Genomic DNA, 17,968 nt, shown 5'->3' with positions numbered 1-17,968 from the left:
TAGTCCCTGAACTTGAAGCTCCTACGTCCTCCCGGAAAAGTGCTCATAATCTCTAGCCAGCTCCCTCATCATGTCTTGGTCCAAGAAAGTTATTCGTTGATTTGGGTACGCTGAAGGCTTACGCATCAACCTTTTGCGGAACATAGCCATCGCAGCACCCATATGCTACATTAAAATGAAAACCGATTAGAATCAATAAAAACCTGAAACGATTAAACTAAACTCTTAATCTTAGATGACTTACATAATCTTTCAACCATCCATATGTTTCGTATAGCCACTCTGCTCTTGGAGTGATAATTTGCCTATAGAATCTCATATCTCCATTAGTAGTGTTAAGAAAGTCTTCCCTGAAAATCAAAACATAAGAGTGATTACAATGACAAAAGATGGCTTTATGATATTGGAAGATAAATTAATTGTCCAGTCTTACTCGTCATCTGTCTCTAGGAAATCAAACAGTTGATGAATTTTCTCGTCAGAAACATGCATCATGTGATTAGGTATCGAGGAAGAAGGTTCTCCATCCGTAATGATGCGCTTCACTGTAGAGTTACCAAGAAAAGGGTACTTTTGAGAGCCAGCCAACTGTGGCACTCTTTTTCCCACAGTAACACCCTCATCTAGATCCTTTAACTTCTCTACCATTACTGTCAATGTTGCATCAAGTTCCTTATTAGCTTTCTGCAGTCCAGGATCCGAGTATGTGTCTTCAGAACTTGAAACCATTTTCAGAGCTTCTTCTTCAACTTTGTCAGTGATATCTACAACATCGTCTTCTTGGGTAGTAGATTTCTTCTTCATCTTATTACCAGCCTTAGAACCGTCTTTCTTAACAGCCTCTTTCTTCACAACAGCCTTCAAACACTGGTTCTTAGCAGCTTTTTCTTTGACTGCAGCTTTAACCGGAGGCTTTGCGACTCCTCTCTTGGCAGCCTTTGTAGCTTCTTCTTTCAGCGGAGCCTTTTCAGACTTTTTCCTCTCAGCCTTTGAACCATCTTTCTTTTCAATTAGGAGAAGATCTCCAGATGTTTCACCTTCTTTCTTTACTTTCTTCTGAACAGTATAAGTTTTCTTCACCACTCTTTGAACAGGCAAACCATCCACTGAAGATGGCTTCTCCTCTACTTTCCAAGACTGCAAAAAAAAAATAAACGTTATCAAAACAGTATTTTCATTCACCATTTTGCTTAATAAGATCAACAACTTTAAAACTCACCAAACTATAACTTGCAGGAGATTTACTCGATGCACCTTCATCTTCATTGTTGATGGAATTGGCGACTTGGGCAGTAGGTATTGAAGCTGGTTTTGCTTGTTTCAGTTCCTTCAAATCAGTCTCAACTGCTACAATTTGTGAGTCAAAGGTATTCTCCAAGTCATCGATCCTACTACTCAGATTCTTACCCATGTCTACAATACTCCCATTCATTTTTTCCATCATCAATAAAATATCAGAGAAGCCTTTCTTGTCATCCTTGTCAACCTACAATCAGTAAGATATTCAGATTTAAAAAAAAAAAGTTGAAGCACAATAAGTACATTACTATAAAACACAACTAATCAGGAATAGGCATGAAAACATAACCTGTATATCTTCTGAGACTATCTTCTCGTCTTCTTTTTGAATTTTGACTCTTTCTTCGCCAGAAAATTCAGCTTTTTTGATCTTTTTCCCCTTCTGTGTGCTACTACCTTCATCAACAGTAGCTTTTACTTTGCGTTTCTTCTTAGACACACCAAAAGCTGGCACACCTTTCCAAGCATCTAAAGCCAATCGATTATGGATGATGTCTTTTATCAAGTTGTCTAGTGCTGGATCCTTATCCTCCTCCGCATTACTCCATTGAGGGTACATGTTTTCTTCAGTTACAGGAATCATGTGTCTTACACGCACCTATATACAACATACAAAATGTTAAATAAAACAGCACCACCAATGAAATAACAACTGCAGCTTAAATTAATAGGTTAGTGTTGCCATGACACTTAAAACAAAATAAGACTGCACCTTAAGTTTGTGTACAACAGTCATAAAACTTCAATAAAATCATATTCTAAATTTCACATAATAGAGAAAGTACATGAAAAAGACATAAAGAAGTTATTGCTTTGATACATAAAGACACAACATTTAAAAGATCAAAAACTAACCTGCCCATGCAGCTTCTTCTCGTTTTTAATGAATTATGTTAGGTCGATATCCTTCCGAGTTGACTGCCAATCAAGAAGTGGAATACCAGTCAAGATAGGCCTTCTCAACCCATAACCCTCTCCTAATCCAGGGAAACTCTCATACACCCACATAAGCAAAGCGTGAACGCATCCTTTAATAACATAACCATCTTTGTTAAAGTCAACTGTCTTAACCGATTTAAGTAGACATTCAAAAGCCACTCGTCCCCACGGATATTTCTCAAAACTCACTGGATCAAGAACTCTTATAGCACTAGACAAAGGAAATCTAGATCCGTGGTGCACTCCATGTATTGCCACTGATAATAAACACAACCTACCCACCATCATCCTCTCCTTTAAGTCCCATGCCTTGCTAAGATCCATCACAGTTCGCAACTCATTGAACTTTGGACCTTCTGAGATTGGTACTTTCATTGCCTCCCATAGCTCACGGTGATCAGCTTCAAACTTTTCCGACGGGTCAAATGGATCGCAATTCAGTCCTGTTATAGCAGCAAACTCATTTAAGGAGAACCGGACTGGTCTACCATCAATCATAGACCATATCTCATGAAAGTTATCCACTTTCAACTGATTTGTGAGGAATAGATGTACTTTCTTGGCAGCCCATGTGTACTCTAGTTCAGCTAGCTTGATAAACACACCTAGTGATGATTTCTCCAATCCATCCCACACATCAATACCTAATCCTTCTCTGATTTGACCAATCTTGGACAGATAACAATTGTGGTTCATGCTTCTATGTTGCAAAGGTGATTTTCCTTCTGCATATAGACGAGGAGGATATTTGAAGACATTACTCGAAGACGCCATTCCTGAAGATTAGCAAAATAATAAATCAGCATATAAGAGGATTAATACAATCAGCTAATAAACAATTTAAAACAAATCTGATGCAAAAAAAATTAATACCAAAAGAGAATAAAGTGTTAAAACCTGTTTCAGATTCGGGATCCTATTTAGCAACTCAGCCCTTATTCATTCAATTCCTACAGAAAAAAAGAAATCAAGAGTAATTTATTCATATTAGAGGTTCCCTTAGATGAACAAAGCAAGCAAAAACACAAGTAGTGCAGATAAAGACATATTAATAAACATAATAACAACAGACAAGGCTTCTCCAATAGAGTATTTACAATTAACTAGTAAAGATCACCAGCCTAGAAGTCTCAAACAACAAAGCAACTAATATTTCCTACAACAAGCAAACATAGATGAACCAACCCTCCTCTCAGCTTTAAGAGATCCAAGAATCACGTCAGTTTTTATAAACCAAAACACGTTAGATACTAATGGGAAATAAGTGCAACAACAAATGAGTAACCAATCAAAACTGCAATTCACAGTCCAAATTTAAACCCTAAAAATCAGATTAGACTCACCGATGTACGCTTGAGAACAAAGTTGTCGCCAATGGAGGAAGAACATCAACAGTGATGCGAAGGGAGCCCAGATTACACAGAACCACAGATACTAAAGAGGCAGTGGCTGACGAAATTGAGGAAATTGGTGACTCGCAGGAGAAGAAGTCGTGACGAAGAAACAGTAGAATAAAAGAACCGCTGAATAATCGGAGAAGTCAAGCGCGACCACAACAATTGGCGGCTGCGTCTGTGGCTGTTCTCCTCGAATCTGCAGTGGAGCTATCCCTGTTCGCGGCGGCGTCTATGAGAGTGGCGGTGAAGGAATACGTGAAGTGAGGATTCTTCTCTTCGTTGGAGTCGGCGAAGACAATTGGCGGCAGATTCTTCTCTTCGTCGGAGTCGGCGAAAACAAATTGCGCCGGATTTTTCCCTTCGTCGGAATCGGGAGAAACAAAGTTAGGGATTGTGTTTGTCGGGTGAAACAAAGAAAAAAAAGCTTAAGTCTACGATTAATATAAAATCAGGGTTAAAATGTTTTTCTGTTTTTTTTGTTTGTTGTTTGAGTTTTTTTTTTCCAAGACAAAAAAAATTTAAATGGGTTTTTGGTCATTTTACACAAAATTTGTGTTAGTCTAGTAAACTAGAAAATTAGAGTGTTAATCTAGTTATTAATCTCTAGATTTGTGTCAATCTGGGTAATTTTCAGTTTAATAAAAGCAAATAAGATTTCATTGATGTTTTTCTTTTTTCAATTATATGAAGTGGATTTTCGCTCTCATTGCAACCGGTGGAGATTGGTAACATTTTGTACGACAAGCTGCGCATTCTGATGCCGGCGATGAACGTTTACAATAGTCTCGACAAATCCCACTACATTTTATCTCTGATTTTGTTTCGCCTTCTATCACCATTACTCCTAGTATCATCATTATCAACGCCATGCTAATTACTTTTTCCATATTTCTACTTTAATTTTTCTTGTCCTTTTTATGTTTATGAATGACTTCCGATGAAAAGTCTCTATTTATAATTTCAAGACCGCGTTGACTGCACTGATTTTCAATTATTAGTAGTCAAAGTTTTATTTGTTTCCATTCTAGGACTCAATTGATAAGGTATTAATGTATTATATATTTTGTTTTCATATATGGCAAAATAATTAACAAAATACTTTTTAGATATTGACAAATTTAAATTAAAATATTCATTCAAATATTCAAATATTGTTTACCAATTTGAGCATGTAAATGAAAGCTTATGTTTTTATTAGTTGACTGCATAAAAAGAGATTGCTCTCTATAACAATCGATAAATTAATTTTGGCATAATCTCGCTTATATTTTAATGAATTAATGAATTTTGTAAAATGTTGGTTTTTAAATATTTTGTCAAATTTGAATGAAAAATCTGCATACAACTTTATGCATACAAATTTGAATCTGCATCATACACAAGTACATTTGCATTTATATGTTGCATCCGGGGCCGATATACTGTATGTAACTGATGTCGTGATAAATGTGAGGCTAAAACAAAAATATGTTTAATTATCTTTCTCTAGAGTTGGCATCAATAAAGTTAGGATCTATAGATTAGTATCATGTATTATGACTTGGTGGATGGCTCTTTTGACCTCAGCGATGCTTGCTTTCTTCCCTCTCACTTTCGCCCTTATCTCCGCCTCAAAATCTAGGTCGTTTACCGCGGTATGAACGGCAGTAGTCTCTATACCAAGCTCATGAAGAACCTGAAGAATGTCAAGCAACAAGCCATCTCGGTACTCGCATCTCATCTCTAACAAAACATCACTCTCTATGATGGAAACCTCCACCTCCTCCGATGTTTTTCTCTTACAAGTACGTGTCCGCTTATGTTGTTGCTCATGATGAGTACTCTCAAGCTCATGGACCCTCTTTCGAAGATGATTTACGTATGCAATGGTGTCTCCAAGGATTGATACTTTATCCATCTTGGTCACAAATGGAACCATTGATCTCAAAGTTATGAATTTCTCGTTAAGCTTCTCTCTCCTGCGTCGCTCTGCCACTACGTGGTTCAGCTCTTCCCGCGGTAGCCTCTTATCTTTAGTGTTGTCATGGAGGAAAGGAACTCTCAAGATCATGTGTTTAAGCATCCATTGCGAAGACGAAGCCGCTTTCTCCACTCGCTGATGGTCTTTGACATTCTCAACTCTCCACGTGGCAAACGATGATTGGACGTAAGAAGATGTGGAAACTGAATCTGAAAGAAGACTCGTGGGATGTGATATAAGAAGTGTTGTTACTGTCTGAGAATAGTTTCCACCTTCCTCCACTAGATTCATCATGTCCATGTGTGTGTCTATATACATACAAATGATAGTTATTTAGATATATAGCAAAAAAAAAAAAACCGCATAATATAAGTAGCTTAGTGTATATACCTAACGTGTGGGTTGATTCTATATGAAGATCAGAGTGTAGATTTTGATTGGAGACATCGTCATCGTCAGGAGAGCCAAGCCTCATCTCCTCTGACATTGTAATTTCTTCTTCTACTTCTTCTTCTTCAGCTTCTTCATGCACTTGGTAGGTGGAGTGTTCAGAAAGAGCCGGCTTTGGATTAGACTTGCAGTGGTCATGGAAGAAACTCTTTATGAGCTCAACAAACTCTACATCTTCTCTTACCTACACACACAAATATAACAAATCATGCATACATGGTCCATATATCTCCACCTTAATTATCCCTCCCATATTTTAACATTCTTTCTATCTAAAGAAAGATAGGATATATTCACTTTTTATTTTGTTTATATTTCATTAACAGGTTAATAAAAGAGAGAGATATTAAACGTTACCTTTTTCGTTGTTCCTAGTTCCACAACACCATCAAGCATGGGAATGCAAACCACAGTCTGTTTTTATTTATCATATACAATCCTCAATTATGTTTAAAAATTTAATAATACTATACATATCTACTAAAAAGGAGCTAACAAATAAAGACAACATTTACCTGAATTTTAGCACTCTAAGCATTGAAGAACCAACGTAAAAGGAGCATCCCAAAAAAAAGAAACAAAAAGAATTAACTTAGTATACATAAATAGGTAAATAAATAGATGCATAGTATTTATAGTGTATACATAAATAGGTAAAAATAAATAGATGCATAGAATAGTTGGTGAACGAATAAAATTATTTACCTTAGCAAGAATAGCCCTAGAAAAAGTTTTACTGTCAACTTCATTTGCACCACTTAGCCATACGTGCTTCCTCCTCGCATACGCTTTTCCTGGCATCCTACAAATTACTACTTCCCATATTTATATATGATTTTTTTTTTTTTTTTTACCACATAGAGGAAAGCATTAAGTATAGCCATAACTAACCCATTTTGTTATGCATTTATGTTATATCTATTCATGCTTCTACTTTAGATAATCAATCACCAAACAATGAGAATCTCAACGGTCCCAATAATGTTCATCAAAATGTAGTGTGTGTACGTTTCATTAACTCTCATTTCTTTCTTATTCTAGTAACTCAACTTCCTCAGTTTCTCTTTAATGTCAACACAATATTTTAGATATACGCATTTAACACACAATACTATTTTTGTCTTCACTAAGAGAAGAAAAAAGGAAAGAATAAATTTGGAACTTGAGTGTAGAGAGAGAGTTGTTTACCCAGAAGGAGGAGGGAAAGAGAAAGAGACACACATTAGATAAAACCATTCCGTCTCCGTTAAATCCTCCGGCGACAACGCGGTGCATGCCCTTGCTTCTGACGTTGACTCTCCGGCTAAAAGTGTCTCATAAAGCTCCCTCAGCTGTTGGCTCCTCTCTAAGGCAGCTTCTTCCGCGGTCACCTCCGCCGGTTGAGTTGTCTTCCTCGTCTTTATTGCACCGTTGTAGTATCCACTCGCCCACACCAATACCCTATATAAATGGTTCAACAATCTTACCAAAGTTGTAAAACCTTCAAAAAAAGAAAATTCCAAGATCGAATTCTAACACTAGGAACCAAACAATTAGCCTAATCCATTTAAACATTTTAAGTACTTTTTTTAGTTACATATATAATATATGAGGATATAGATACTATGGTTGTAACTTGTATTATGAGAGATGGATGAAATAGAAAAAAAAAAAAAAAAAAAACGGACCGTTGTTGAGGACAAAATTGCCAGAATACACTATAAGTCCACTCCACAAATTGAACCGCGGTCTTAAGCAGCCCTTGCAGCTCCCTTTTCTCAGCTCCGGCCACTTTCTCTGCCGGAATAATACTTGATTCATCCATCTTTTCCGGAGATACAAAACTTGGTAGCCCTCTCTCTCTAAAAATCTTATAACTTTGTAGGGTTGTTATGTATATAAGAAGAATTTACTCTCATACGCTATTTTGGTTTATGGTGAGTTAAAATGGTATGGGACCACGGATTTTGCAATATACATGGAAGTTATCATCAACATGTTGACATAAGTTAAGTAATATAATAACTTCCATGCATGACCAAAACTTAAGATGCATTAAAGTTGACTTTTGATTTTTGAATGGTTGGTTCACCAGACGTTGGATGAGAAAGTGAAATAATGAAAAGATCTATGTATATTGTTGACGTGTCGTAAACTAATTGGACAAATCAAAATGTAGAATGAATATTTCTTAATATGTTATATAATTTTTTTTTGTTTAGAAAGCAGAACATTTTGTAGTAGATAAAATAGCTAACTGACAAACTAGAAAAAACAGAACTTGCTTTGACTTGTCTTACTGCTGCAAGGAGCAAAGAAATAGCGTTTCATGTATATTTATATTATTTATAAAACTTATAGTAAAAATATGTATGGAATAAAATGTTCATTAACAATTTTAAGAAAGATGGAATTATTGGACGAACATACATATATATTTTCAAAAATGAAAAGATTAACTTAACAAAAGATGGGGAATGGTAGAATTGTTGACCTGACCGGTAAGTAAAGAATGAGAAAATGGTTTGGTGTAATAAAGGAGAAGAATAAGATGTTTGAAATTGAGTTATTAAATTATTGATGTTAATTGCTAGCAAAAGTAGCCACGATCGTTCCCCATTTAATAAAATCTTATTTCTAAAATATAGATAAGCTAAGATAAAATAGATACATACTGTTACGTACACATATAGTATAGTACATACGATTTTGGGTGTATGGTTAAGGGTAATGTACACCTGGTTAATTAGACAAAATCAACATTGAATGTTTCTTGGCTTTTTTGTCGACAAAATAAATGTTGCTTGGCTTTTGCTTCTGCTTCTGTGTTCCTTATTTTTTTTTCTTCTGAATTTAGTCTTTCACCAATTATGTAACTCTGACGGCCACGTGGAATGGTGTCTTTCTTGTTGGTTTTGCTTCTTACTCTTTTTTTCAAAACGTGTGTTATATATAACTTATATCTCTTATTGAAAATGATTCAAATAGCAGAAAAAAGAAATGAGAGATTGGTTATTCACAAGGACAATGCTTTAGTACAAAACCGAGAGATTGGTTAGTCACAAATGTTAACTAATTACCCAAGTTCTTCCATTCCATAAATGACAAATCATACCAATTTATAACAATCTGATCTTTGTTTTCTTTGAAAATGACATTAGCCGGAAGTGTTTTGGCTAGAATTATTTGTTGGAATACAAGTTACAACCACATGAGCTTTGGAAGAGGACCTCGGTTTTTATGATGAGAGTGAACTATTTAAAAGAGTGGATTACATAATTGTAGAAGAATAAGGGGTAATAATATAGTGTGATGCAAAATGGTTTAAAATTTGTTATGTGTGTTTTTTTTTTTGAAATGTAATAATTCGTGTGAATGAGATTTATTGTCTTTTGCTCAATATACTATAACCCGGTCCAAAGCGGTTGATTGAACCGATTAAATTCTGAAAGGTCATCATTAACTCATGATCTGACCGAATAGGCACTACAAGAAATCTACAATGTAAAGTCACTTAATTAACGACACTTTAGAAAATGACGTTAACTTGTTTCAAAAGAAGGGATTTAGAGTCGGTTACTAAACCAACGCAAATGTGATTCAAATTGGTGGGCTATTTTTATTACGGGTTCAAACTGGTGGGCTATTATTGTGTTTAAAGCCCAATTATAAATATATACAAATATAAAAAATATCCAAAAATTTTCAAAAATATCCAAATTTTTTCAAAAATATCCAAAATATTCAAAAATAACCGAAACTAGATCATGACCCACACGTACGTGCGGAGTTTCATATTTTAAAAAATATATTGTAATAAATTTTTAGTAAATATAGATTATTTTGTTGTTTTGGTGATATATATTGTAGTATATAAATTATAATGTAGCCAAAAAAGTGTAGAATGATATTTATGTTGTTTATAACACAATAACTAATGTTGTGAACCATATGTCAAATTTTGGAGTTTAAAACTGAAGAGTAGATTAAAAAAAATCTTAGATTAAAATATAATATAGGTTAGATTGATGTAAACAAATATATTTTATATGGTATTTATAACCCGAAATCATATCAGTTGGATATTTAGTTTAATTTTCAGTTTGGTTTTAATGTAGCTTATTAATATTAATATGGGAAATTGTTAAAAAATACCCTTTTTGGTGTGTCCATTTTAAAAAATGCCCCTTTTTAAATCTAAATTTTTTATAAAGTTTTATTAGGTTTATAAGGTACTTATGGATTGTAACTACTACTTGAAGACTCGATCCAAGTATTTATAAGGTTTTATAAGGTGTTTTAAAAGGTTTTACAAGTTATTTTAAAGAATTTTTAAGCTTTTTCAAAGGTTTTACAAGATATTTTAAAGGTTTTTAAAGGTATTTAAAATGCATTTATAAGGTATTTATAAAGTATTTATAAGATTTTAGATACATAGAAATGTAGTTTGTGTATATTTTAATAATATTACATACATATTTGGGTAAATCATATATTTTTAAGAGCATTTTTTATAAGGTTTTAAAAAAGGGGTATTTTTGAAAAATGGCATTGAAAAAGTGGCATTTTTTGCAAAAGCTCCTAATAATATTTGAATATTTAAAATAATAATGGTTTCAGTAGTATTTTAAAATTTGTAACAACTTAGCGGCCAGATCGGGATCAAATTGAAACAGATTAATGGTTAGTTAGATTTTTATTAAACTTGTGAACTATCAAACCGTATATAAAACCATTAAAAATGATTAAACAAATACAAATTTTAGAAGTTGGCGTAATTCTGTTTGGTTTCGCCATATTCCATTATATCCTATATATGTTCCCTAATTCATGTCGCATAAGCGAATACATTTATAATATGAGACAAAATTTTTAAATATAGATATTTTAAATTTAATTGATAAACTAGCTCCAGAATTTTTTAAAACGAATCTTAACAAAATCTTAAAATGAAGAGAGGGTTTAATGTGAATAAATTTTTGATAATCATTTTGAATTAATTGTAATTAATTTGTAAATCTTTTAATTAAAATTAATTTTTCTAAATCTTTTTTTGTATCAATATTTTGAGAACATTCAGATTTTAACATTGTTCTTGCGTATATATATATCTGTAGAAATATTTGTTATTGCGTATATATATCTGTAGAAAGATTTGTTATTGCGTATTTATTGTGTGTATATACTCCCTCTATTTCATAATATATGATGTTTTACATAAAAACACACACTTTAAGAATTTTTTTTTAAAAACTATTATTAATATTTAATTTAAGAAAATTCAACCAATGATATGAAAAACTGCAGAATATAAAAGGTCATAAAATATCAAACGTATTTAAAATTCCATACAAATTTGTAAAACATCATATATTTTGAAACAAAAAAAATCTTTAAAATATCCTATATTTTGTAACAGAGGAAGTATTTGTTAAGGAAGTATTTTAAAATCTAAATTACCCGTTTTTAAAAAGATATTTCAAAATTTATATCATTTAAATTCTAATTAGAATGTAAAATATTTTAATCTTTCTTCAAATTTAAAAAAACCAACGACATCCTATATAATATTCTACAACTAAAAGATTTTTTATTATCTAGTGATTCCAAATTAATAGTATAGATATCAGAAAATATCCAAAACAAAATACCTTAATGAATACTAAATTTTAAATCGAAAGAACTGGAACCGAACCTAAACCGAATCGAAGATTTAAAATATCCAAATAGATACTAAACTCTAGAACCGAAAGAATCGAAACCGAACCGAAACCGATTTGAATACCTGAACACCCATGGCTATTGATTTTTATTTTTTTTTTAGTTTTGTACGACTGGAAAAAAAAAACAGAGATAATTAGACAAAGAAATTAAATAAAAATGGTGAATAGTACCATGGCTTCACTCTCTCAGATCACTCACCAATCCAATTCAAATACTTAACCACCGAGCAATCTCGCCGGAAACAGAGCCTCTCTTCTTCTCCAGGTACTCCCTCGCCGGATTTTTATCCAATCAATCAACCACTGATGTTATCTTCTCCGATCTTTCCTCTAATTCCGATGAACAACAATCCCTCGTTTTTATTTCGATCTTCGAATCCAATTTGTGTGGAACTTTGATCTCTTACGCGACCAATCAAAATAACGATTCTCGCTTCGTCAATTTCTGTATAGAATGTGGTGATCGAAGAAGAACAATGGCTCCAGTGAAAAAATCTGATAAGAAAGCAACATTAGATGCTGCTGCTTGGATCTTCAATGTTGTTACTTCTGTTGGAATCATCATTGTTAATAAAGCTTTAATTTATGGCTTTAGCTTTGGTACTACCATTTATCATCTCACTACTACTTCACTCATATCTTCAAATCATTTCTTTAACATTTCGATTTCAATGCAGCAACAACCTTAACCGGTTTACATTTCGCTACGAAGACGTTGATGACACTTGTTTTAAGATGTTTAGGATATATTCAGCCTTCTCATCTTCCATTTACAGACCTTTTAAAGTTTATTTTGTTTGCGAATTTTTCGATTGTTGGAATGAATGTTAGTCGTATGTGGAACTCTGTTGGGTTTTATAAGGTAACTATGCTTGTTTTGGATAAAGAAATGCCTCTCTTGTTGATTCTAATGGTGTCTTTTTTGCTCTTTTTGGTTTTTAGATTGCCAAGCTTAGTATGATTCCCGTGTCATGCTTGTTGGAAGTTGTATATATTTGATAAGATTCGTTACTCGAGAGATACAAAACTTAGCATTGGACTTGTTCTTGTTGGTGTTGGTGTTTGTACTGTTACTGACGTTAGTGTTAACACCAAAGGTTTCGTTGCTGCTTTTGTTGCTGTGTGGAGTACTGCTTTGCAATAATATGTAAGTTTCTTTGAGATTTTGTAACATAACTTTCGTTATTGTGTTTCAACTTTAAACTAGATTTCACCAAGTTTTTCTTTTTTGTTGCAGTATGTACATTATCTACAGAGGAAGTACTCACTTAGCTCATTCAACCTACTGGGTCATACTGCTCCAGCCCAGGCTGCAACGTTGTTGATAGTCGGTCCATTTCTCGATTATTGGTTGACAGACAAACGGGTAGACATGTACGATTACAACTTTGTCTCTCTGGTAAGTGCTCCAAACACTCAGATCGTACTACACAATATCTCAGCTGCTCAAGTGACGTCTTAGAGAAAATTGTCCATTATGTCCTATACTTGACGTCATACTAAGCCTAGTACGATGACTATCGCCTTATTTTCGTTATGACCCTTTATCAAATGAGTCTAAACGAATTGGTCTTTGCATTTAATAACGTTGTGATGATTCTGTAGATGTTTATAACCCTTTTGTGCACAATAGCTATCGGGACAATTCTAAGCCAGTTCATCTGCATCGGGAGATTCACAGCGGTATCATTCCAAGTCCTGGGCCATATGAAGACGATCTTGGTGCTGGTAATGGGCTTCTTCTTCTTTGACAGAGATGGTCTTAACCTGCATGTGGTCCTTGGCATGATTATTGCAGTACTCGGGATGATCTGGTACGGTAATGCCTCGTCCAAGCCAGGCGGTAAAGAGAAGAAGAATTATTCTCTTCCAACGACCCGACAACAGAAACAGGGAGCTGCTTCGGATTCTGATGAATACCAAGGTAAAGCTTAGCAATTAGTAAATGATCAGTTCAAAACATAGCTTTTACATCTCTCAATTTCAGTTATTCTTTTGTAGCTGAATTTTGTAATCAGATAGCTGAATTTTGTAATCAGATAGCTGAATTTTGTAATCAGATATGAAATTTACACTGTCTAGAGGAATCAAGTTATATAGGCTTACCATACTTTACTCTTTTCTGCAATGTTTTGATATTTGTGTATTATTAGCATTGTTTTTTTCGATTGTAAAACTTAGAGAATCGGCTTAGTCATCTCTTGCTCTCACAATAGACAATACGCAGAGTGAGCTGGAAATTGAAATAAATACGACATTCATGACACTGGAGCCGGAGGGATGAAGATGAAAAACAGAGTTATGTGATCACAAAAAGCCCGAAAAGCGTCACAGAAAAAAGTCCTAGTACGAAATAAAAACAGGTCCTTAGGAAGTATCCAATACAGCTGTAAGTAGCAACATTGGCTCTTGCTTTAACGCTTCTTTGACACACCAACAGTCTTTCCTCTGCGACCAGTGGTCTTGGTGTGTTGTCCTCTGACACGGAGACCCCAGTAATGCCTCAGACCACGATGGTTTCTGTAAAATTTTCAAACATGGAAGAAAAAACATTATCACCATGTTCTATGCAATTGAGAATAAGAATCAGAATCATCTGTTGGTTTTGTATTTACCTGATCTTCTTGAGACGTTCAAGATCATCTCTCAGCTTCATGTCCAGTGCATTGGAGACAACTTGAGAATACTTGCCATCTTTGTAATCCTTCTGCCTGTTCAAGAACCAGTCTGGGATCTTGAACTGACGTGGGTTAGCAACGATTGTCATGAGGTTGTCAATCTCAGCAGCAGATAACTCACCAGCCCTGTAAAACAAGAACATCACGTAAGACAACCCATCCCCAACAAAGTGACACAGCACAACTGAAAAGGACTAAGAAAACTAGATTGGACCTCCAAACAACGTTTATATACTAATTATAGATGCTCAAACTAGCACACATGTGTGGCAAAGTACACAAAATAAGCCAAAATCCTATTTTGAATAAACATTTCACAGCGGGATACAAGGGAACTCAAACCGCATTCATATCAATATGAATAAACAGAAATCTCAAATTACTAAAATCTATGATCTAGGCAATACATGGAACAAGAGTAAGGAACTTTGAGCAAGCTAATAAACACTCAAGAATATATAGCAAACCATAACTCCTCTATATTTTCCTATCGATTATCAGTTCCACACGCTAACGAAAGGCAAACGTAGAAGAGTAAACAAAAGCTCAAACAAACCTTTTGTTCATGTCGACATCAGCCTTCTTGCAGACGATGTTAGCCAATCGCCTTCCAATACCTTTGATAGAGGTAAGGGCAAACATAATCTTCTGCTTACCATCAACATTTGTGTTCAACACACGAAGAATGTGCTGAAACTCCTCATTTGCAACCAGAGACTACACAACCATAACAAAATTCAATCACAAATCAGCAACTACACAGAAACTAAAACTACATAAAAACTATAACTTTCAAGAAATTAACACAACCTAAGATTGACTAAACTCAATGTAAATCTTATAAAAACACGAACTTTAGCTCTAGATTCATTGTTCAGAAAATGGATTTGAATCGAAGAGATGAATCTTAAAGGAGGGTTTTTTTTTTACTGCAGATCGATGGAATCGAGATTGTGGTTGTTGAAGAACATTTTAGAAGAGGGAAAGGAGAAATTCGAAAACCTTAATTACCATTTTGATTTGCAGAGATGAGATTTGTTAAAAGAAGAAGAAGCCGTCTTCAAGCAATAAACGATCTCTGGAGAGTGAAGAACACAAAAGAGGTCTGCTAGGGTTTTTCAATGATTTATATATATGACACATTCGTAGGGTTATTGTAATCCCAGAATCCGCAAAGACTATTTTACCCTTTATGAAGAATTATTTGTTACTCTTGTTATTTTTTTTTTTTTTTCGACTGAATAATTCATTAGATTAGCAACAGTTTGATACAACCAACCTCAAAAAAGGATCGAAAACAATCACCAAGAGATCGAAAACAAAAAGGTACAGCACTTAAGCTATACACATCTCTTCAGTGAAAATTTTATGAAGCCAAAAAGGGTAGCCCGAGGCTACGTATAATTGTCTTCGATGGCGATAAGGAACGCACCCATGTTAGCACATCTCTCTTCCGAGAATAATTTCCAACTATTTACCTGGCGCAGAGCAGAGGAGATTAGCTCTGAATGATATTTGAAGGAGGGCCATGCTGCTGGTCTGCAAACCGCATTCAAGAGATCCTTAGCTTCGAAATTTTTTATTAAAAAAAATATATGATTGCGGATAGAATACATAAATAATTAACCGAATTTTCTCCACGCGGCATTGCTCCGTCAGGCTCTCGATTCAATAGAAGTCCAACCAAAGAGGTGAATAGGGTCCGAACCGGAAGGTCAGAAAAAAGTGGCTTCTCATGCTCTCAATGGCCCATAACCAGACTTCAACCTCTGCATCTGTTTTGGAGATACAACTAGAGAAAGCTCTTCTACTGTGAAGCAATACCTTTCCCTCAGAATTCCTTAAAACCCAAGCCCCGCCAACAAGTCTCGTTTTCTTGTCCCAAGATGCAGCGAAGTTACATTTCAACCACGGTTTATCTGGAGGCTTCCAAGGCTTCTTGATCTGACCGTGAGTCATGACTCCTCTCACCTCTTCTTATTTTTCCACTTGTTGAGCTAGGAACCACTTAGCAGAATCCTCTCGGATCTTAGAGACCATTTCAGTTACTTGGAAAACCAATCCTTCAAACACTAGATTGTTGCGGTTTTTCCAAAGTAACCAAATGATCCAAGGGATAGATCTTCTAATGTCTTGATGAACAAGAGGATTCTTAGCAAGCATCAGTACAAAAAAGAAATTGTGGTAAAGAGAGTGACCTTCAAAGCCGTTCTCAGGCCTAGGGATCTCAGCCATAGCCCAAACTTGCCTAGCAAGTGTACACACAAAAAGGAGGTGATTAATTGATTCACCCTCCAAGCCACAAATCTGGCATCTCAAGTCTTTAGTAGTGCCTCTAGAGACTAGTTTCTCTGCAACCGGGATAGCGCCACTCATGGCTTTTCACATAAAAACCTTGACTTTAGTAGGTGCAAGAGTAGCCCAGATTTTCTCTTTGATAATATTCAGCGAAGGTTGAGCATTAGCTTCTTGAATGAGATCCAAGTTCTGAGATTGGGATGCCAGCCAATACCCCGACCTTACAAAATACTCTCCACTCTTATTATACATCCAACACATGAAATCAGGAGAGGAGACTACTGGTTTGATCTGCAAGATGAGTTCAATATCCCTGGGAAAAAATGCTCTTGAAGAAGAGATCTATTCCAGGTATTAGTAGTCGGGTCAATGAGGTCTTGAACAGTCAGCTCTAGATCAACCAAGATGTTTTTCAAAAGAGGCGCTCTTAATCTCCCATCCAAAATCCATTGACCAGTCCATACACTTGTGTTAGCTCCATCTCCAATGCATTGTTTCAATCCTTTTACCAATAGCTCTCTACCATGAAGAATACTTCGCCAAGCGAAGGAAGGTCTACTGCCCAAATTTGCCTGAAGGAACATATCCTCTGCAAAATAACGACTCTTGAAAAATCTAGAAAATAAGGAGTCAGGGCAGTGAAGTAATCTCAAGGCCTGTTTTGCCAACAAAGCTTGATTAAACACCTCTATGTCTTTAAAATCAAAACCACCTTGATCCTTTGGCAAACACATCTTGTTCCAAGCCACCCAATGAGTCTTCTTATGGTTTTCCATTGTGCTCCACCAAAAAGAGGACATTGCACTAGATAAGGCTGTACATGTGGATTTTGGCAATTTGAAACAAGACATGGCATAGACCGGCATAGCCATAGCAACCGCCTTAATGAGGATCTCCTTACCACCTTGGGATAAAGTTCGAGAAAACCAGCCCGACAGCTTAGACTTTAACCTCTCATGAATGTAAGCCAACATATCTTTTTTGGATCCACTAAAGCATTCCGGAAGATCTAAGTAAGTGCCAGCCCCACCTTCATTCTCAATTCCCAGCTTATTCTTGATCAAAGCCTTAACACCATCTTCAATCTTTGCAACAAAAGTAATTGAGGACTTTCCAAAGTTAATAGTTTGACCAGTAGCTTTCCCATAAACCTCCAAAATGCCTTGAATTGCAGAACATTGACTAAGCTGAGCTTTACATACAAACAAGGTGTCGTCCGCAAAGAGCAAATGGTGAATGGAGGGA

At 35.1% G+C, this 17,968-nt stretch overlaps 4 protein-coding genes and 1 pseudogene across 4 annotated transcripts; 1 reads left to right on the top strand and 4 right to left on the bottom strand.

The window, feature by feature from the left end:
- Window positions 1–21: 21 nt before the first annotated feature.
- Window positions 22–3,142, bottom strand: LOC9308533 (annotated as a pseudogene).
- A 1,136-nt stretch (window positions 3,143–4,278) lies between these two features.
- On the bottom strand, window positions 4,279–4,688 carry LOC9308532. Its single transcript, XM_002872417.2, has one exon. It carries the CDS (start codon window positions 4,520–4,522, stop codon window positions 4,316–4,318), a length of 207 nt encoding a protein of 68 aa, XP_002872463.1. The 5' UTR covers window positions 4,523–4,688; the 3' UTR covers window positions 4,279–4,315.
- A 307-nt stretch (window positions 4,689–4,995) lies between these two features.
- LOC9310658 (transcription factor TT8) lies at window positions 4,996–8,011 on the bottom strand. The gene is made up of 7 exons (XM_002872416.2): window positions 7,713–8,011; window positions 7,234–7,485; window positions 6,751–6,847; window positions 6,561–6,575; window positions 6,403–6,459; window positions 5,986–6,229; window positions 4,996–5,903 (listed from the first exon to the last, which is right to left on the bottom strand). The coding sequence occupies exons 1-7, from the start codon at window positions 7,847–7,849 to the stop codon at window positions 5,149–5,151; spliced, it is 1,557 nt and encodes a 518-aa protein (XP_002872462.1). The 5' UTR covers window positions 7,850–8,011; the 3' UTR covers window positions 4,996–5,148.
- Window positions 8,012–11,858: 3,847 nt separating this feature from the next.
- On the top strand, window positions 11,859–13,915 carry LOC9308531 (UDP-rhamnose/UDP-galactose transporter 5). The gene is given in 6 exon segments (XM_021022464.1): window positions 11,859–12,347; window positions 12,425–12,609; window positions 12,690–12,737; window positions 12,739–12,894; window positions 12,985–13,146; window positions 13,353–13,915. Coding segments are annotated over 6 exon segments (1,005 nt in total). The 5' UTR covers window positions 11,859–12,223; the 3' UTR covers window positions 13,683–13,915.
- Window positions 13,916–13,976: 61 nt separating this feature from the next.
- On the bottom strand, window positions 13,977–15,550 carry LOC9310657 (40S ribosomal protein S18). The gene is made up of 4 exons (XM_002872415.2): window positions 15,437–15,550; window positions 14,982–15,142; window positions 14,363–14,551; window positions 13,977–14,267 (listed from the first exon to the last, which is right to left on the bottom strand). The coding sequence occupies exons 1-4, from the start codon at window positions 15,437–15,439 to the stop codon at window positions 14,162–14,164; spliced, it is 459 nt and encodes a 152-aa protein (XP_002872461.1). The 5' UTR covers window positions 15,440–15,550; the 3' UTR covers window positions 13,977–14,161.
- Between the last annotated feature and the right edge of the window lie 2,418 nt (window positions 15,551–17,968).

The sequence above is a fragment of the Arabidopsis lyrata genome (assembly GCF_000004255.2).
Source record: "Arabidopsis lyrata subsp. lyrata unplaced genomic scaffold ARALYscaffold_6, whole genome shotgun sequence".
NCBI classification, from domain to species: domain Eukaryota; kingdom Viridiplantae; phylum Streptophyta; class Magnoliopsida; order Brassicales; family Brassicaceae; genus Arabidopsis; species Arabidopsis lyrata.
This window is presented reverse-complemented; position numbering and strand designations above follow the sequence as displayed.